Below are 21780 nucleotides of genomic sequence, written 5' to 3'. Positions count from 1 at the left end.
GGACTCAGGTTTTGCTTCAGCAATTGCATTTGACAAACCAAAGAGCAGGCTATTTAAGTATCCTGCAAGGGGGGAAGCATTCCATTCCTCTTTGACGGCCACCGTCCAATTCGATATCAAGTCCGAGCTGTTAGCACCCACTGAGCACTGCTGCACTCAATGGGGAGACAGGCTGAGTTCACTATTGTGTGTTCTTTCCTGCTGTTTGTTCGGACTCTGCTGTGAGTATAAACAGCCAGCGACGAACGGCCTGGTAAAACCTCTGAGCAGCTGCTGTTTGCTTTGTCAAATTGCCCTCATGTGGTGGCGCTTTGCTCAATAATATTGGCCTCCACAAGAGCTTCACTTCAGCCCTTGTGTGAGATATTTTGATTGTAACATTATCAGTGTTGTGAAAAATTACATGGTGCCTACAGAAAGTCTATAACCCCAGACCCTAAACCCTGCAAAAACACTTACTTGGGATAAGCTGATATTTTTTGTGCTGAATTGGCAATGGGCATTGTTTTCAAAGCACATTATAGGAATATTAAATTGGTCTTTGATAGTCAAGCAGCTCATTTCCAATGTTGAGTTTAATATTACTCGTATTACAGCTTCAGTTCAGTGAGTGGATTAGTAATTTGCTAGAGGCAGCCCTAGCCTTTTCCCATCATGTATTATGTTCCGTTATTTCTAACATGCATGCAGCTCAAAAAATGGATGATATCTGGTTTTCCTGATGTTCAAAATTTTAGTCTCTTCTGTTACAGTGCGGCCCCGGTTCACCCAGCCGGCTAAGATGAGAAAGCGTGTGATCGCTCGACCGGTGGGCAGCTCGGTGAGACTGAAGTGCACGGCTAGCGGAAACCCTAGACCTGATATTGTGTGGCTGAAGGACAGCAGGCCACTCACACCGGAGGAGGTCGGTGAGAGCCGCAAGAAGAAATGGACGCTAAGCCTGAAAAACCTCACGCCTGAGCACAGCGGTAAATACACTTGCCATGTCTCGAATCGTGCCGGAGAAATCAACGCCACCTACAAAGTGGAAGTCATCCGTAAGTCGTCTGCTTCTCTCGTCTGTGCTTGTCTTTGAACGTGTCGGACATGATGTGTCAGTTTAATAGATCTGGCACGGAAAAGGTGTCTGGTTAATGTGCAGTATCTGCTTTCCATTTGTTTGTTTGGCCATGAAACAAAGGAGCTTTTAAAGGCCTGTTTGAGTTCACAACAGATTGATGTTTTCTGTCATCTAAATTGAGAACATAAAAATGAGCTCAGTATGAAGTGGCCCGAGTGGAATATGAATGGTGTAATGGGGTTTGTGATAAATGTGTGATGAATTTAGATTGTTGTGTAGTGGTTTATGCTGAATAATAGATGTTGAGTAATTATTGGGATTTGGCCGCTGTTTAGTAGAGACTTTTAAGGCTTTATTAACAGCTTTGGTACCATTGAGTGATTAGACTGGTTTAGTGTACAGAACTATGACATGGTTGCTGTTTGGTGGTAAATCCAGAGAGCTCGAAAGATTCTATCCATCTCATTTACCATCTGTTCTAGATTAAATCCCAGCTGTGCCTGCTGACTTTACAAACACGTTTCCACACAGCCCTTCTCCGAGCAAGGGGGAGGCGAAAGTCGCTCTTGCCTGTGCAAAACGTGGCATCTCCACCTTAATGGATGAACTTTAGAAGAAAAACAAAAAAAAATACACACTTTATTCTACCTAATATAGGTTATAAATTTGCTTAGATTTGGTTATGATTAACATTTTTCATTTTATCTCCAGAGCGCACCAACTCTAAGCCCATCCTGACTGGAACTCATCCTGTGAACACTACAGTAGACTACGGCGGCACCACATCCTTCCAGTGCAAAGTACGTAGTGATGTTAAACCTGTTATCCAGTGGCTCAAGAGAGTGGAACCTGGTGATGAGAGCAAGTACAATTCAACCATCGAGGTTGGAGAGCACCACTTCGTAGTGCTGCCCACCGGGGAGGTGTGGTCACGGCCCGACGGCTCCTACCTCAACAAGCTGCTCATTACCCGTGCCAAGGAAGAAGACGCCGGCATGTACATCTGCCTGGGCGCCAACACTATGGGCTACAGCTTCCGCAGTGCCTTCCTCACTGTCCTGCCTGGTCTGTATCACTACTGTTCTGTTATCTCAAATTAAAGATAAATAAATAAAGAAAGGAAATATTAGTGGAACTTCATACTCACATTATGTAAAGTAAAGAGGTTTTGAGTCCTTGCTTTCTAGAACATACAGTCAGTCAGTCAGTCCAGTCACTGTCACTTTTCTTCTGTTTTGCACTATTTGGCACCACTTTAAAACCATGCATCCTTGCTCCACCCAAAAACTATCATTACACTTCTGTATGTCCATCCATATTTATTCTGTTTATTCTGTGTGTGTGTGTGTGTGTGTGTATATATATATATATATATATATATATATATATATATATATATATTCATATATTCATAATGACATTCCTTTTGTACAGCTATATCTGTCATACCACTTCATACTGTATCATACTTATATAAAAACCACACTATATATACCCTTATTCAGTTATATGTACATATTACTACACCTTCTGTATAACCTCATACCCTTATTTATTACACTGCCACCTGTAAATAAGCTATCTATGCACTTCTGGTTAGATGCTAACTGCATTTCATTGGCTCTGTACATGTACCTTGCACAATGACAATAAAGTTGAATCTAATCTAATCTAATCTAAAATTGCAAGATTTTTGTGGAACGGACTGCAGAAAGTTCTCAGTAATGTTAAATATTGGAATTTAGATTTGAGTCGTGTTTTTTGTTGTTGTTGTTTTTTGTAAAGTTTTATGTTCTCTTTGTGCTTTAGACACCAAGCCCCACTTCCCTCATGCCCCTCCCGTCTCGCCTCCTGGGCTACCGTGGCCCGTTATCATTGGCATTCCAGCTGGTGTGGTCTTCATCCTGGGCACCATCCTCCTGTGGTTCTGCCAGTCTAAAAAGCACTGTTCCTCAGGAGCCATCGTCTCCGCCGCGGCCAACGGTCATCGTCAGCCTCCGCGAGAGCGGCCCCTGCCAGGAGCTGAAAAGGACTGCATGGGCTCCGTGAGCTACGAGGACTACCTGAGTCAGCAGCAGCCGCAGCAGCAGCAGCTCCTGCTCGGCCCCAAGGTCTACCCAAAGATCTTCACAGACATCCACACACACACACACTCGCACGTGGACGGGAAAGTGCACCAGCACCAGCACATCCACTACCAATGTTAGCCTCCTGACGTCCTGCAATAGTGACCTCACCAGTGGCAGTTTCTCTTTGCATTGTTTGGGTCTTGCAGAACTTTTAAGCAACTTCAACTAAAACGAATGCTCGGGCCAAGCTGCATCACTGATGTTGGAGAACACGAACCGTACAAACACATGAGCCAGACTCCTTCAGACGAAACTGTATTTTTTTATGGGATATCAAGAGCATACTTCCACAAGCTCACCATGCGGCACGGCTAAGGAGTAAACATCCTGATGACAGAATATGACAATGGAGTAAAAATAAAAAAGACAAACAGATAAAACACATGTTCAGGTCAGTTCTGGACAATGCACACGGTAAATGAAAACAAAGCATAAACAAAAAGTGAATGTACTTTTTCAGCTCGGTAAACCGTCACCTCTTTTATCAGTCAGCTTTAATGCTCTTTCACAGGCGCAGTTTGTGGATATGGCCAAAAGGAACGTTTTTCCGTTAGCACCAAATTACAGTAAGAACTATTTGTACTGCTGCAATCTAAACAGAATCACACGAAGGTGTAGAAGTTTGCAGTTATACGCTATTTTTTTTATTCATTCTGCATATGCCGAATTTGGATTTGTGGACGCTCATAAGCCCTTTACTTCTAACTGACTGCATGAGAGTGTATATGTACATGTTGCTCTGATTTTGTGAGCTTTCACAGTTTTATCGGTTAGACTTTGGTACATGAACGTTACGTTATCAGTCTTTAGATAGATATTTAAATGCATATCTCTTTTAAGTGTTATCTTCACTTAATGGATAAAAAACCCAAGTGCCTGTTTTTTCAGATTTTATTGATCTCCGTAATAAAGGTTCAGGTACGGGATGATGATGATGATGATGATGATGATGATGATGATACAAATTCCTTTCTCTCAGGTGTCCCCTTTCAACTAGTTTGCTTTTGTTCATATTTTTCCTCATCTTGACCACTATATGAAAACTGTGTAAAATGCCTTTGACTGCTTAAGTAATAGCAGCCCTTTGAGTTTTTGGTTCTAGGGCTTTAAAATCAGACTGCAAATTCAAATATCTTTCCCCGCTGAGAAAGACGACCCGATCCCAGATCATCTTCCCTGCTTTTTTTTTTTCTTTCGGTAAATCCCCCAAAACGTGGAAGTGCAGAACACACTGCCGAGTTTCAAACCCACATGAATGCACTTATTCCACAGTTTCATTAGTTCATTAGCGAGAGTTTAGGATGATGTTATATGTTAGGAATCGTTCAAAAATGCAAACCCTGTCGAAAAGTGAACAGGTGTAGTTAATTTATTTGCTAGCATTATATTTGTGACCTTAAATTGGGCATTTCATTCGAACCAAATAAAACAAGATAGTTTATGGTTTTATTTTTTATTTTTATTTTTTTTATAGCTCCAGTGTAAGCTATGTAGCATATTATAAAGTGTAAAATATTTATATGTGCAGTTTAAAAAAAGTTAGTAATTAGTTAGCATTGTATGGACAATCTTGTACAGTCAGGCCTCTTTTTATGTGGTAAAAATGTTATGTCACATTGAAACATTTAAAATCATTTTATCATTGCAAATAAAATGATAAATCTTTATCTGTGGCTCAAATCGTCTTGTTTTGGGTATAAATGTGGTCTTGGTTAATTATGTAGGTGTCTGTGTAGCGCACTGTTTAGGGGCAGAAGATGAAGGACGGAGAGAATTCATCTTTTTTTCACTTTATCCTTTTTTTTCCAGAAACAAATCATCCTTCCACAAAGACTGCGTCTGAATCTTACAAATTACATTTAATTGTGTAGATGATTATTTAATTCTAACCACTAATAAGTAACCTTTTGACTTTAGTGGGTTTAAACAGCATGTATTACATCTGTACGCAAGATCTAACAGCTGGAATTGTTATAAAGTGGTTTCTGACATGAGAAAGCCTTTGGGATAGATTACGTTGCGTTTTTCAGTTTTTTGTTTACTGAAACTGATAACTTCCTAATGTCTGTTTCACAAATATTCCACAATATCAGAGGTAAAAAAAAAATACACGGTTAAAAGGCATGACGTCAAATCTTTCTAAGTAAAAGCACTGAAATCATTGGTACGTTTTTGTTGTATACGTAGAATAAAAGGGAAATGTACTGCGATAGAAAAAGAACTTCCGGTTGCTAACTGTATCACAAACAAACCCTGTCATTTATTATTGTCCCAGAACAGCACACCCTGTCTGGTTTTATTCCTTATATATCCACCCTGCATGCTCACTGTATTGTCCTGTGCTTAATCAGGGTATAAACGGAAGAAGTAATGATTCAGTGATATTTGATTTTTAACAGTGTTGATCACAAAATGATGGAAAAACAGTTCATCAAACTGTTATATAGCTGTTCATTTTTGTTCCACTATCTCTGGCACTTTACATTCCTCAGTATACTTTTTGTTTGTTTTTTAATTGAACAGCTGTTCATGTAGTGCGAGCGAGCGCCTTCGTTGATTCACGCAGAAACGGAAACTCTATGCGTCTGTGAAGGCAACACCTGGGAATACCTGCTCGATCCTTTCAAAGAATGAGCTCTCTGTTTGCGTTTCTCTCTTCTTTCAAACGGTCAGAATGGTTCTGCAACAAAGCGGCTGTTTGAAAGGCTGAAAAATAAAAACACCCCCCCTTTGTAATAATGTGCACAAGCAGTTCCCCTTAAATGTTTACCTTGCTTGTATAAAAGGGAGTAATGCAGAAACAGAGGAAGTGCGAGAGAGAGAGAGAGAGAGAGAGAGAGAGAGAGGAATCGAGAGGGGGAGGATCTGCAAGATGGGAGTGGAGCCAAGGCCTTTAAAGTCTACCACAGAACCGTGACAAAAGCAGCCTAATCTCGGTGTTGTCTTTCGGCCCTTTCTTTACACATCCTGCCAAGGCTGCCTGAGAGGAAAGGAATCTCTCGGCGGCCACACTGACATCACTCAGGCACAGGGTCATCACAGGCATGGACATGCGGGACATCTGCGTCTGCACAAATGTGAGAGCATGCAAGTCCTCTGCTTATCCGTGTCCATACCTGTTCCCTTCATCCTCCCCCTTCCATCCTTCAGACCACCCCAGATGATGTTAGAGACTCGTAAAAGTCTGGAGTCACGTGTTAGTGCTTCGAAGGTGCAGGGTGAGGTTGATGATGATGATGATGATGATGATGATGATGATGAGCTGGATTTCTTCTGCCTCTCATGAATGTCACTCATTGATGTGTTGAAAGAAAGCAGAGCGCTGGAGGAACACAGAGAAACCGCTCGTATCCTAGTCAACAGGTGGTAGAACACGTTGCTCACATTAAAACCGCAGCCTTCCGAGAGTGTCCTTTTAGTTTAGCTTATTTCCTGTAATTACTCATAGGAGTGCAGGTCAAGGCCACGTATATTGTCTTTCGCTTGCGTAATTGCACTTTGTTAATTGATCTCAGGTGCAGTGAAAGTCATGTGTACAGTACCGTGAATGATATGGGAGAAATTATTACATCTGTTGACAGGCTTTGTTAGAAGGCCAACGCTGGAGATAAAACAGTCCGGAGGTTACAGAAGAGGCAGCGAGGAAACACTGAGCGAGCACATGCAGAGCGCTGCCTGCACTTTTACACGTCTGCACGTCCTCGCCAAAAACGCTTCAGAAAATATCACAGTGTTGTCGTAAAACATGGAGGATTGAGATATTGGAAATTTCCACTCCTGTGACATAGATAAAAAATCAGAATATTGTATCTAGTGTGAAGTCCAAATGTTTGCGCTATCTATCTATCTATCTATCTATCTATCTATCTATCTATCTATCTATCTATCTATCTATCTACTTCTTTCAGTCTGTCTCTGTCTGTCTATCTATCTGAGTGTAATTGTCACTGATTTCCTGACACTGTAGGTTCCTGTGAGCGATTAGGTCTTGCTGTACTTTATTATGAAAGTGTGAAAGTACCCCGTGTGAGAAAATGTTACCCTTCTCCCTTCTCTGACAGCAAAAACAACATCATCAGTGCAGTACTGCATGGAACCCAAAAAAAAAAACCAAAAACCTCTACCTGCATGTGAATAAGTGATTCAAGATGTTGTGGTCAGAACTTTGGTGTGTAAATCATTACATTAGCATTGCACAAAGGCTCTCTGTTGTATAAAACCCAAGCCAAGGTTTTGGAATAATAGCTTTCGGAGGTGCTTGCTTTATCTCTCCTAGGTGGCACGTCTCATTTGTACAGCCCGAGGCAGTACAAAAGCAAAGGTCTGATTTCGATTTTTTTCCACAAAGACACAATGACAGCTGGCCCGAGGGCCTGACGCTCACTCTCGATAGGCCCGGTGCAGGAAATTACCCCAAATCCCTGCCGAGCCTGAGAGTTCATGCATGTTTCATGTGTACAATAGTGTCTGTTCTTACCTAGTTTCTTTTCACAGTGCTGTGTATTTCGATGAACTACCGGAGCAGCCCTCGTTGCTGTAGGCAACACAATGAAAACATACACATGTGACTATGAGATACTGGTTTGGGCAAATCGCGGCATGTGAAGTGATGATAACTACTTTCTATACACATGAATCCATTATCTGTCATGTACTGCAAAGAGCACAAAATCTTCTATGGGACAAAGAGAGAGAGAGAGAGAGAGAGAGAGAGAGAGAGAGAGGTAGTAGGTATGTAGATACACTTTTACAACCCAACATTCTTTTAGCTAATAAATTGACTAGTAGATGCTGTGTGGATGTTGACTTTTCAGGGTGGTGGAAAGAATAATGAGGCAGATAAACGCTTATTTGTTAGTCTGTATATTTCAGTATAGACTAAAAGAAGTGCGTAACACTATTAACGTTAACACAAAAGCAGCTTTACAGGAGTATAAAAATTCTGAATAAATGATAGTCATTCATTCATTCATTTTCTACCGCTTATCCGAACTACCTCGGGTCACGGGGAGCCTGTGCCTATCTCAGGCGTCATTGGGCATCAAGGCAGGATACACCCTGGACGGAGTGCCAACCCATCGCAGGGCACACACACTCATTCACTCATGCACTCACACACTACGGACAATTTTCCAGAGATGCCAATCAACCTACCATGCATGTCTTTGGACCGGGGGAGGAAACCGGAGTACCCGGAGGAAACCCCCGAGGCACGGGGAGAACATGCAAACTCCACACACACAAGGCGGAGGTGGGAATCGAATCCCCAACCCTGGAGGTGTGAGGCAAACATGCTAACTTCTAAGCCACCGTGCCCCCCCTAATAAATGATAATGATTAAAATTTAAATGTATACGCATGCCTAATGAACGGGCCAGAGGCAACGGAGGCAAGAAAAAACTACCTGAGACTATGAGGAAGGAACCAAAAGACTCAAAGGGAAATCATTATAAATCATTGCTTTTCACTTATTCTACACTATATACAGTAGTCAATTGCAATTGTGTAACCAAGAGCTTTAAAGCAACTTATAAGTTATGGTTTCAAAGTGAAGATTGTACAAGGTTTTTTTTTTAAATCATACTATCAAAGGAAGTTCATTTTGTTAAAACTAAATAAAATGAAAATAAACTCCTTGTGAAAGAGTGTAGAATTGGTTCCATTGTTAGCACGGTGTGAAAGAACGCTGTTTGAGCCACACGGTTGCAATTCACTACATCCACATCAGCTCGAGGAGGCTGATCCAGAGTCATTTTTGGATGACGAAATCGGTTTTTAGTCGACAATGTCAGAAAAACCTCCCAGAAGCTGCTGTAAACATCGTGTCCTCCACTACATCATTAAGCTATAATATAATGCTGCACTCTCACGTTCAGCTCGTCCACGCAAGCCCTTTTTAAGAACTGGTAGAGCTATAAATGCTGCAATATGATACACACGTTTACAATTTTACTATGTTTATTACTCTGATTTATTTATTTCTTTTGTTAACAACGTAGCCTAAAAAGCACGAAGCAGGAAAGTTGCGTGGGGGCATCAAGTGAAGTGTGGTTTGCTTGTGTGTTCATCGCTGCATAAATAAAACCTTTTTGCTTCAAATACAACTAGCTGATTACTGATTTGAACTAGTGGTCAACTAGTAAAGGTAATAGTCATGCAACCTCTCGTACACAAACATATTTGTGACCTGAACGTTTAAAAAAAGAATTCCAAGACTCAGAGACTCAAGAGCCACTGGTGGACCGATGGAGCATGAACATCAACTGCTCAGTTCTATGCTGGGATTGTATTCTGCGTCACACTGAATGAAAGTGCCTGCCAAAATGAATAAATGTGAATGTAATCAGATGTTTATTGTATATCCCTGTGCCAAGCTTTGATGGATTTGGTGCCAGTGAAGCTTGGCACTTCCTTTTGTAATGTTATTGTTGGCAAGTCCTTTCTTTTCTCCATTTGAAAGTTGTACCTGCAGACAGCCAAAACCAGACTTCCATCTCAATTCCGCTCATCTAAATTACCTTCGGTTTGCTCAACCATGGTGCAAATAACTCACAATTACACTCATTTCCATCTTGAATTGAGCTCTCTGATGAAGTACATAATTGCTTGAACATTTGTCTTCTGTGTAGCATAACGCGGCGTGATATGGACGATTTCATGCACTGCACAAGAAGCCGTGTGTGTGAGTGTGTGTGTGTTTGTCTTCAGTGATTCATTGTCTGTGTTTGATGTGGTTACAGAGTCTGATGTTTGTTTTTACATTACTGTGACATAGTTTTCCTTGTGTGGTATTGAATAGGTTTTCCTTTTCTCCCTTTCTATAGTGGTCACTGTGTCTGATGTGGTCATGTCTGATGCTTTATTTATGGTTGTTGTTTTATTTACAGATGTCATTGTATTTTATTATATTTACGCTGAACTTTGCGACTTGGCATCAATCACTCAATAACAAACCATATAGTAATATTAAGATTTTATTCTGAAGATAAACAGTAATTATCGAATAATCGTGAACATGGTCGTGTTTGCTTTAAAATGGACTATGGAACAAATTTTATGTTCAGCCACACTAGCTACGTTTGTTTTTGAAGTTTGGCTTTTAAATCCAATAACATACAAGTACTATAATTATTTATTACTGAGTTCAGAATAACTGCTCTCCATAAAGCAGGCAATATTAAAGCAGTTACTTCACAACTGAAATACTTTATGAGTTGTATTCTAGCTTTACTTTATTCCTCTTGGATAAAGTGTTGGGGTTTGTTATTAGAATTCTTGGACCTGCTGCTTTCCTGAGTTCCACCCTATTCGAGTCTGCCTCTCACATCCAGTCTGCTTCACTGTGACTCAGTCATGAAGAGCTTTATGCCTTACTCAATTGCACGCCTCTCCATCTGTACAATACAATTAAGCCATTGTTCAATCTCGTCTCAGTCTGAGTGGACTTAAAAAGCCCAACATATGTAACCTTATGTTCAATTACGGTCATTTGAGTGGCTCGTCAAGCTGCGTTTAGAAATTTGTAACTTAATGCTTGACCATTGATTTGTTGCGGCGCCGTAAAAACACGTTCGAGAACTGTGCCAACTTTTGCAGAGATGTTTTGTTCCTGCCCGTCTTTGGATTGGATCTCTTATTCTTAGTATATTTAGAGAGTTATACTGACTGCCTGAGATGCTGTTTGAACTCCAAAGCCAGACACAGGTTGGCTCATACCAATGCAAACCTCTGCATATGGAGCTAATAAACACCGGGTGTTTGGGTATGTATGCCCATACTTCAGCTATACGTACAACCATGACTGCTGCCCAACGCTTCTTCTAGCTCCCTCTATAGGCCTGGAAAGTTCATATGAAACTCTTTAACATTACACATTACATTCTAACAGCTTATTATTATTATTATTATTATTATTATTATTATTATTATTATTATTTTACCAGCATGACTATGATTCATGTCTTCATGGTACAATTTGATAAGCAGAATCAGTCTGAGGCTGGATTCCTGCTCTCTGGGTTCCAGCAAGATTTTGTGAGTTTCCTTTGCATTCCATCGAGGTGAGCAGCCTGGAAATTTAACTGCCTACAAATTTTTTGCCCTGTTGTAGTAATTGTAGGAAGTGATTATTGTACATACATTCTCTCTCTTTCTCTCACCCATACATACACACAGAAATCATCCATGAGGACATAATTATTCATGTAGCTAATGAATGCTTCAAGAACAAAGAAAGGAGTCCTATTGGCTCATTTAGTTTTTTTTTAAAGAATAAATGAGTAATAATAATAATAATAATAATAATAATGGTTTTCTTTTCTATCCCTATCATTTTTCCCCACCAATACATAAAAACATGCTCATACCTGCACACACACACACACACACACACACACACAGTAAACCACCACGTCAGGGGAAAACAGCTACCAGATGTGCCATTACCAGAGTAAACCTTACATGCACAGAGGTAAGACAGAAAGACATTGTTAAGTGCAGAGTGAGTGTAGAGTGATTTGTAATACAGTGTGATGAAAAGAATCAGAAGCAGATCACTTCAAGATCACAATCTTTCTGCAGCATCAGCATCACTTTACAAAGATAAATGTTTCCTGTAAGTGAACTCTTTCAGAAACTGATCTAAGATTTAGAATGAAAAAAAAAGGGGGGGGGGGGGGGTGCATGCCTTTCTTTCATCTAACAACGTAATTGTTGTAATGCTGGATTTTCACATTTTTTAGAGCACTGTCCTTTGGCTGAATAAGGGTTTGCCCGAGTGCTTTTTTCCCAAACGATCACCTACCAATCAAGAACGCCCTCCAATTACATCAATTCCAGCAACTTAACTGTCAAAGGTCTCTATGTAATTACAAAACCTCAATAAAATAACAGCTACATGCTGCACTTGAGCACTTGCCATCCCACTCTGTAAATCTTAAGTGCAATTGTGACAAGCTGAACTGTACACTGTAAGGAGATACTTTTATGCCTCGAGGCAGTACAGAGATCAAACCAAGACTTCCGAGGTTGCGCTAATATGTCGTGTCTGCCATGTAACACAAGACATTTAGAGCGATGACACAATTATGTTTTGCATGTCTCTTCACACAGCAGTCTGATTCACCACATGCCTTGCAGGGACTGGAAGTTGGACTGGACTACTTGAGTGACTCACACTGGCTCAGAGATTTGCTTCATACGGTCCTGTTTTCATATTTTAAGCACAATATCAAAGACATTTCTCTTGGCCTATTTGACAGCTATAAAATTCGCAATTTGCCAATTTTCAGCTGTTCAGCACAAAATATGCAGACTGTACTTTGTATAGCAATGAATAACAAAACGTGTCTGAATCAAAGCAATCATTTTAATATACCAAGTCATCAATGCACAACCAGGTTCAAACAATTCAGTGATGGTATTTATGTGTCTGGAGAATAAAACACTCTCTCTGGGCAGATTCACAGGTGCAGGTGACATGCAATGAATCATTCTACAGCATATTAAAATCCTCATTCACAGCCCACTCATGCCACATCTGTGATTGATTACAGAAAACACAGACATTTAAGGGAAGAAGAGCATAACGCTTAAAGGCTATTATATCATACCCTGAAGCCCTGAAGCCCTAGTTAATATTGTGTTTTACAGGGGAAGCTACAAATTGCTACAGTTGTTATACGTAGGCATGAAAATGTATATTTTTGTCCTCTTGCAGATGCTGGAAGACAAAAAGTTCTTCAATTCTTCAAATTAATTTGTTGTGTTTCCAGGGTATCATCATAGTAAAGCTGTACAAGAATAGCTCCCTTGTTCTTTAGCCACTGGTGATATTTTAAGATCGTTGCTATAACATGTCAGGGCGGAGGTCCCAGAGAGGACATGGAGGGGTATTTGTAAGTTGGGGGCATTCTGAATACTGGTGTTTCCCACGGTTTTTCTCTGCAATACAGCATGTTATTGGAGGACGTCAACATGGGTTCCTTCAGGCTACCGGAAAGTACTCTACTGAAAACAGAAACAAAAAACATCTCAAAGATTCTATATTACATCCAATATACGCTGAGCATTTTATTAAGAACACCTGTACAACTACTCATTCATGCAATTATCTAATCAGCCTATCGTGTGGCAGCAGCGGAATGCATAAAATCATGAGATACGGGCCAGAAGCTACAGGTCACGTTCACATTAACCACCAGAACAGGGAAAATGTGATCGCACAGATTTTGACTGTGACATGATTGTTGGTGTCAGACAGGCTTGTTTAAGTATTTCTATAGCTGCCAATCTGCTAGTATTTCCATGAAGAACAGTCTCTAGAGTTTATTCAAAATATGAGAATAAAGAAAAAACAGTTTACGGCAGCTTCGCAGACGAAAATGTCTTGTCAACAAGAGATCAGAGAAAGATCAGATTGGTTCAAGGTCACAGAAATGCTACAGATTACTTAACAACTGTGTTTAATTGTGGTGAGCAGAAAAGCATCTCAGAATGCACATATCGTGCCTTGAGGTTGATGAGCTGCAACAGAGGAAGCCAAGAACAGAAAGCTTATATATAAAGTGTGTGTGTGTGTGTGTGTGTGTGTGTGTGTGTGTGTGTGAAAATACCTGACTTTTGCACTTTGTATTGCGTGGCTACCCATAGTGCTCTGACTTGCTGTTCTGTGGGGAATGGTACCTAAAGAAGAAGATACTTTGATTTAGAACACCTTCATTTCTTGTTGCTTGCTTCCTCACTTTCATCCATTTCTGTTCTTGCTACTGTATATACATTTAGCTTGGATAATTGGTTTTAATTGCTTAGGGCTGTGTTTCTCAACTCAAATGTGGTCTGTGGGATTGTTTCTAAAAATATCTAAACATACATTTTTTGTTTGTTTTTTGTTTTTATTATTTTAAAATATAACTTAATAAAAATTTTAGTCCCATTAAATTTCAGAAATGTTTTTTTAAAGTAACCTATCCAGCTCATTTTGAAGTGCTCTCGATCTATGTTAAGTATAATTAAATAAACAAATTTTACTGTTCCCACCAAGACAGTTGATAAAATGAATTGTGCATATTAATGTGTAATTACAAATATTATAGCATTGTATAGGGTCAAAAGAAGGACTTGACAGGCTCCGAAAAGTCAAAAATAGTGAGATATCTTGCAGAGGGATGCAGCACTCTTAAAATTGCCAAGCTTCTGAAGCGTGATCATCGAACAATCAATCGTTTCATTCAAAATAGTCAACAGGGTCGCAAGAAGCGTGTGGAAAAACCAAGGCGCAAAATAACTGCCCATGAACTGAGAAAAGTCAAGCGTGCAGCTGCCAAGATGCCACTTGCCACCAGTTTTGCCATATTTCAGAGCTGCAACATCACTGGAGTGCCCAAAAGCACAAGGTGTGCAATACTCAGAGACATGGCCAAGGTAAGAAAGGCTGAAAAACGACCACCACTGAACAAGACACACAAGCTGAAACGTCAAGACTGGGCCAAGAAATATCTGAAGACTGATTTTCCTAAGGTTTTATGGACTGATGAAATGAGAGTGAGTCTTGATGGGCCAGATGGATGGGCTCGTGGCTGGATCGGTAAAGGGCAGAGAGCTCCAGTCCGACTGAGACGCCAGCAAGGTGGAGGTGGAGTACTGGTTTGGGCTGGTATCATCAAAGATGAGCTTGTGGGGCCTTTTCGGGTTGAGGATGGGGTCAAGCTCAACTCCCAGTCCTACTGCCAGTTTCTGGAAGACACCTTCTTCAAGCAGTGGTACAGGAAGAAGTCTGCATCCTTCAAGAAAAACATGATTTTCATGCAGGACAATGCTCCATCACACGCGTCCAAGTACTCCACAGCGTGGCTGGCAAGAAAGGGTCTAAAAGAAGAAAAACTAATGACATGGCCTCCTTGTTCACCTGATCTGAACCCCATAGAGAACCTGTGGTCCATCATCAAATGTGAGATTTACAAGGAGGGAAAACAGTACACCTCTCTGAAGAGTGTCTGGGAGGCTGTGGTTGCTGCTGCACGCAATGTTGACGGTGAACAGATCAAAACACTGACAGAATCCATGGATGGCAGGCTTTTGAGTGTCCTTGCAAAGAAAGGTGGCATCAGTCGGTGTATGCTGGGGGTCTCGACTGAAAAAAGTTGAGAACCAATGGATTAGCAGTTTAGTACACACACAAGCTTAGAATTAAATTACACTTATTATTATTATTATTATTATTATTATTATTATTATTATTATTATAACTAAACAGTTCAAATTGTACATTGATTGCATGCATTGTAGATATTGTACAGTTTCAAACAAACTGCAAAGATATTCTTTAAGAGTATTGAATAAAATGCACACAATAATAATAAATATGATGTACAGAACATTTCTACTTACCTAAAAAGGTCTGTTAGCCAAGACATTGGACCTCATTTATCAATCTATTAATAATGTCTTTTGCAAATAGGCCAAATCAAGCTTAAATTCCTGCCAAGTTTACAAAGCATATTTACAAAATTTTCTTCTTATTCACACGAGTATGAGCATTCACAGCATAGCTGCTTTACTGATTCCCACAAGACTCCTTAAAAGGCAAAACTCACAGAGATGAAAATAACAAAATGATGAGTAAAGGGTAAAAGATTGCCTTCTAAGCATAGGGCGCACTAAACTAACTCTTTTTAAACAGAAGCACCGTGTCCTGAATGACTAGACTAATTGGTCTTTATTTATGTTTTTTGGCTCACTTTCTTTCAAGTAATTAATATAAATCAAATGATTGATGTGTGTAGCTGAAATAAATAAGTGAATTAAACATGTCGAGTGATCTGTCAATGTAATCTGTTTAGACATTTGGAGTAATAAATCCTCCTTACATTATGAGTCCTCTTACATGTAAATTTACACAAACTCAAGAGCTCTGCTTGAATACTAATGTTTTCCCAACTAACCTGCTTTTCATGAATATAAACCTTCTTGTAATAAAAGCTCTAGCAAATGATTTACAATTAAATTCTTTCACATCCATCGTATTAAATAAGGCCCACTATTGTCTGTTGATGTTTGCTTTATTAGCTGTGCACTAATCCACCCAGTATATTGTGTACATTTCAATTTAGATTCATTATTTTGCACTGTTCATTTATTTAGCATTCTCTTAAACACTTCACAGAAACCAGTGAAAAAAATCTGTAGAGGAAAGCATGTTATCAGCAAAACAGTATTTGACAGACTAACCTATCCGACCATCTTGTGGTGGGCTGATGAGACAAAGTCTGGAAACGCTTCCAGACATTGAGGGCTATTTGGGAAAGAAGCAGGAATTTAAAAGAATTATGGAAAAATTATGGTTATATCAAGATAATGATAATTTTTGACTTGCGGTACACATTGTAGCATATGAAACAGGATATATATATATATATATATCTATATATATATGTGTAGATTATAGTTATATTTTGAAATCAACTTACTTTACTGGAAAAAGCCCTGCTGTCAATGTCCATGTTTTCAGTTCTGAAGGAAAATAATTATAAAAGCACCACTAATAGTTGACGTTAATTACACTGCACAAACTTTGACCATTTCATTTGCTGTGTGCATTTGCGTAGCATTCACATTTTGTATCAGACTATTCAGGGGTGCCCCCTAGTGTTGTTGTTAGTTAGACTGTTTTAACATCAGACTGTGCATGCCTCCACTCAAATCACTGCCCTGTACATTTATCTCTATATAGGTACCACATGACTTTACAGTAAATTGTTTAAATAAGAAACCACAGCAGACATAGCAGAACTGAGTCATCTAGACCATTATAGCAATAGCTCTGCTGCAGCTCTGAGGTGGTCGACGGCTTCATAAGAGCTAAGCTTATCCAAACAACTATAGATTAATAAGGTTCTCAGATGAACGGTGGCAGGATATGCTGAAATTACGTGGTGAGGATCACCTTTCTGAATTGCTGTGTGAAAATGCTGTGACTTTGGAGCAAAGGAAAGTTCTGGACACAACCCCCATCATCTGTGTTAACACTATGCCCTGATTCCCCATGTGTCAACCATTTACACAGGGGGGTGAATGGAAAGATTGTGAACTAGTCAGGAAGAGCATTACAATGTATATAATTAAACTGGATGACTAAAAGTACAGAACAAATGACCAACTCAGAGTAGAGTTTTTCATGGGACGGGAAGTATATTTAGTGGGTCATTTAAATGCATGATTTAAGTAAGTAAATAGGAAAGCACTGTACCAGGTAAAGTAAATGGAACAAACCAAATCAACAAAGTTCTTATTCCTAAAAAAAAATAATAAAAAAACATGATCATATGAGGAAAGCATATGTGGTACTCACAGGCTTGTGCTGGATGGATGGCGAGACAGACACACTGGAGAGGAATAGGGGATTTTTGTCACTATGGGTGCAGATGAAGTTGGAGACGTCGAGTAACCTTAATGAAAAATAAATAAATGAATGAATAAATAAAATTATCAATAGAACAAACAAATGCACAGGCAGTGATTCTGAAGTGCTCTATTGTGTCGCTAATTAGAATAGGTAGTACCTGCTTCTATTTTTTCCTATTTATATTTTACATTTGTCTTTAATATGATGTAAACAATGTGACTTAATTTTGCAATCTTTTCTTCTTTTGCATATTTAACTTCTCAGTTACCACCAATCTGTTTTTCCTGTCCAAATGTTCCAATATAATACAAAGCCAGTTTACATCATAAAAATGGTGCTCTCCAGAAATAATAATATTCTTTAGAAACAAACAAAAATAGAATAACAGACATTAGAAACAATTTAAATTCTAGATTTAAATTGTTTTAGATCTAGAACTTGTTTCTTTAGAGTATAAATGTTGCACACACGCTTGTCATTCAACCAAAAGAATTACAAAAATAAATTAAAAAAACCCAAACACACAATCAATGTTGTACAATGTTTATCTCAATCTTGGGATTTGAGCCATATCTATTTCCACTGAAGTGATCAGCGATGGTGATATGAGGAAAAAACATGCTGAATGAATGAATTAGCTGAATCAGTAACTAAATTAGCTGAAACTAAGAATGGCTGATGAATTTTATTTCCTTTGTTTTTCAACTGCACTACATAAAAAGGTGTTTAAATAAATGTTAAATAATTCAAAAGAAAAAAGCCCCAAAAATAGCATACTGCATGTGCCATAATTTTTAGATTTCTGATAACTGAGAATTATCAGAGAATTTCAGAGAACTGATGCCATGCTTTACCTGATTTGAAACAATTGGATGCACGTAAATCCCTGACTGACTGTAATCCCACTCTGGAGCTGGAAAAAATATAAATAAATATATAAATAAGTGTTCTCATACTGATAAACCAAACTTTTATCAATAGTATAATAAATATATATTATAAATTATATAATAAATAAATTATAAATTATATAATAAATTATAATAAAGTATAATAAATATTATGGCATTTTATTATATTTATTTATGCCCACATTCTTTTCGGTCATATTTAAGAGCATTAAATGTCATTCAAGAGCAGCTGGAAGCAATACCCTTGCTGCTGAAGAGCTAATTCTAACTTTGATATGTAGGCTTTCTGCTCTGTCATTTTTCTGTAAATAGAAATAAGAAATGTTTAGCTATGAATATAGAAACAATTTACATTATACATTAATATTCCATGTTATCTGTGTTATCTTCCATGTTATTCTTACGTTGACATTTGTTTCATTTCTTGCTGCATTTTGATTAAAGCCTCCTTCATTTTTTCACTCTAAAAACAAACAGACATTTCTGACACATCTTCTGAGACATTTCTGACACATCACAAGAATAAATCCAAAAAACTCATATAACTCCTACCTTCTGTTGATAATGGGCTAGTAACCTTTTCTGGTGTCTTGCCTGGAACTGCAACACCTAAAGTTAAAAAGCTTAGTGTTAACAATGTCTACGGCTGTCAGGAATACCCAATTATAGACTACTACTTGATTATTAAAAAAAATAAATCCAATAATCAACTTTTCAGCAAATAAATCTCCAGACAGTGGCGATAATAACCAACAGCAAGAAAAGACCACTCATCTTCATGACAGAAAGCCAAGCGCAAAAGGCATTTTAAGCAAGAAAATTTCCATAAAATAAAAAGTAAATTATTAAAGTGAAATGTACTGTATTACAGCATGCCTTAATATACAGCAATATTTGCGTGTATATAAATGCTCCTGTATGCAGGCATGTAGAGGATGGAAGATAATAGAGGGTGAATAAAACAAAATGAAAAGAATTTTAATTGATTTAATGATCATTTAAACAACGTGGCTAGGCAAATTTGTAGTTATGCTTAGTTAGCTAGCTTTAATCTAGCTAGTAAAAGAAAAAAACTTAAATGCTATACGCATGTCACAAGAATTGACTATTTTTCAAAGGTAACTAAATGAGTCGATTGTTAAAATAATCAATATTGGCAAACTAACAAAGTCTTTGAGTGGAAAGATTTCAGGGTAAAAAGGAGGCAGACAGGTGCTGACGGCTGTTACGGTCACCTTGCTTATCTCTGAGAAGTATTTGATTACAGTACTGCTGATATCTGAGAACAGCGCTCTGACCTCTGAGCTGCTCTGCAATAAAATCAACATAGATGTTAAAACAATATTTGTAGCCACAGCAATTACAATCCCACCAGGAGATCAATAAACATTTGAGGCTGCTTACTTTGTCTGAGAGCAGAGACAGCTGACATTTTGCTTTGCAGATCAGACACTCGCCTTCTTTTCCTAAAGTAACAACACTGTGACTGATACACATTCTAATGGCAAAAGGAAAAAAATATTCCATAACTATAGAACATCCACTATTAAATTTCTCTATATTTGCCATCTGGATACCATCTGATCAACACTGCTCCATTGGTGCTCCTTTCTCATTCCGACTGAATGAAAACAATCAGTAAATATACACCTACGTATAAACTGACCTATACACCAGGGTATGGTTTATGTACCTTGTAAAATGACAACTCAGTGTATAGTCCATGCATACTATAACTACTACTATCTAGGTTAAGTTGACGGAAATAAATTACCTTTCTGAAAGCATATGTTGCAGACAATATGGCCACAATTTGTCAGAGCCAGGTGGATATCCGGTCCTGGAGACTTAAAGCACGAATTACAGCATATCCACTGGGACATATTCTGCAAGATTACAGTTACACAGTATATAGTCTGTACATATAAAATGTTCTTAAATGTAATAGCCAGACTGAATATAAAGAAATATATATATATATATATATATATATATATATATATATATACTATATATATATATATATATATATATACACATATATATATATACACACACGTATATGTATATATATATATATATATATATATGTATATATATACGTGTGTGTATATATATATATATATATATAAAAGTTGTAATATGTTGATGTAAATTATGACTAATATGTCACTAATATATTGACTGTGCTATTTAGAGAAATTCTTCCAACAAAGAAATAAATGCATTTGTAATCTTTGTCCTCTGAGAGGGAAAATATTTTGAAGTTAAGTATTAAATATTGGGCACAAAAGTTCCTGAATGCAGTGTAGTTAGTTATAGAACACAGTCATACAAAGCCTTGGCTATTTAGCTAGATGAGAAAGTGAGACAGAATAAAGGACTAAAGCACTGCTGCATTGCTCCTTTTAGATAAAGGCTAATTCGCTCTGGTAACCAAACAGCACTGCAGGTAATGCAGTGAAAATTGTACAGTAGTGAACAAAAAAAACGACTTCATCTGCTCTGGTGACCCTCTGTTTGTTTACAGAGATGTTTGTTTAGAGATTTTTTGTTTAGAGATGTCTGTTTGTTTACAGAGATGTTTACAAAGATGTTTGTTTACAGAGACGTTTACAGAGATGTTTGTTTACAGATATGTTTGTTTATAGATGTTTACAGAGATGTTTGTTTACAGAAGATGTTTTTTTGTTTAGAGATGTTTACAGAAATGTTTTTTGTTTAGAGATGTTTGTTTACAGAGATGTTTGTTTACAGAGATGTTTGTTTACAGAGATGTTTAGAGACGTTTGTTTGTTTACACAAAGCTAAATGACTGAATATAGCTATAACAATATCAATAATTATCCGTAAACACCTCTAAATACACATCAAAAACCTGTTCAGTCTAAATATTTAGTTAGCTAATCAGTTACCCGTCAACGTACCTGTATAAATCCAGGTTAGAAGACTAGTTAACAATCGAGCACACAGACTCGGCTGGTTAGCAGTTTGTTTATAAAGACAATCTGTTCGACTCGATTTAGTGAGTAAAGTATTAATGTGTCAGTAATTTATTCCGAAATAAAATATCAGAATATCACAGCTGTAAGCTTTGTTCTGTATGTAGTAGCTAATTCACCAGATACTTTAGCAAACCAGCTAACTATGCTAGTTAAGTCGAGCGACGCGCGTGAAATGTTTTGTACCATCAAAGCGCGCGAACATGTATAGCTGGGTTGCCAGATCCGTTTGAAACGTACTTCATAAAGTGGTATTGATAGATTGTTTTTTTATTGT

The 21780-nt window shown here is 38.2% G+C and overlaps 2 protein-coding genes across 5 annotated transcripts in view; one reads left to right on the top strand and one right to left on the bottom strand.

The window, feature by feature from the left end:
- The window catches only part of fgfrl1a (fibroblast growth factor receptor like 1a), a 43353-nt gene extending 38499 nt beyond the window's left edge, over positions 1-4854 (top strand). For all 4 annotated transcript variants that reach the window (XM_060884496.1, XM_060884497.1, XM_060884494.1 and 1 more), the window contains 3 exons: positions 753-1037; positions 1772-2125; positions 2870-4854. In XM_060884496.1, coding sequence (XP_060740479.1) covers positions 753-1037; positions 1772-2125; positions 2870-3267 — 1037 coding nt within the window. In that variant the 3' untranslated portion in view covers positions 3268-4854. The remainder of the gene's footprint in view (positions 1-752; positions 1038-1771; positions 2126-2869) is intronic.
- Positions 4855-12542: 7688 nt separating this feature from the next.
- On the bottom strand, positions 12543-21649 carry LOC132855521 (probable E3 SUMO-protein ligase RNF212). The gene is made up of 13 exons (XM_060884508.1): positions 21429-21649; positions 20276-20387; positions 19906-19967; positions 19737-19811; positions 19054-19110; positions 18906-18964; positions 18744-18803; positions 18445-18503; positions 17537-17633; positions 16656-16698; positions 16417-16480; positions 13803-13872; positions 12543-13197 (listed from the first exon to the last, which is right to left on the bottom strand). The coding sequence occupies exons 2-13, from the start codon at positions 20382-20384 to the stop codon at positions 13047-13049; spliced, it is 906 nt and encodes a 301-aa protein (XP_060740491.1). The 5' UTR covers positions 20385-20387; positions 21429-21649; the 3' UTR covers positions 12543-13046.
- Between the last annotated feature and the right edge of the window lie 131 nt (positions 21650-21780).

This window comes from Tachysurus vachellii, chromosome 13 (assembly GCF_030014155.1).
Source record: "Tachysurus vachellii isolate PV-2020 chromosome 13, HZAU_Pvac_v1, whole genome shotgun sequence".
Lineage (NCBI taxonomy): Eukaryota > Metazoa > Chordata > Actinopteri > Siluriformes > Bagridae > Tachysurus > Tachysurus vachellii.
This window is presented reverse-complemented; position numbering and strand designations above follow the sequence as displayed.

Coding starts and splice junctions, on each gene's coding strand:
- LOC132855521 (XM_060884508.1), bottom strand. CDS start 20,384: ATGTCCCAGTGGATATGCTGTAATTCGTGCTTTAAGTCTCCAGGACCG. Junction 17,634..18,444: donor ATCCAATTGTTTCAAATCAG/GTAAAGCATGGC, acceptor TTTTTCATTAAG/GTTACTCGACGTCTCCAACT. Junction 16,481..16,655: donor GCAGGGCTTTTTCCAGTAAA/GTAAGTTGATTT, acceptor TTTCCCAAATAG/CCCTCAATGTCTGGAAGCGT.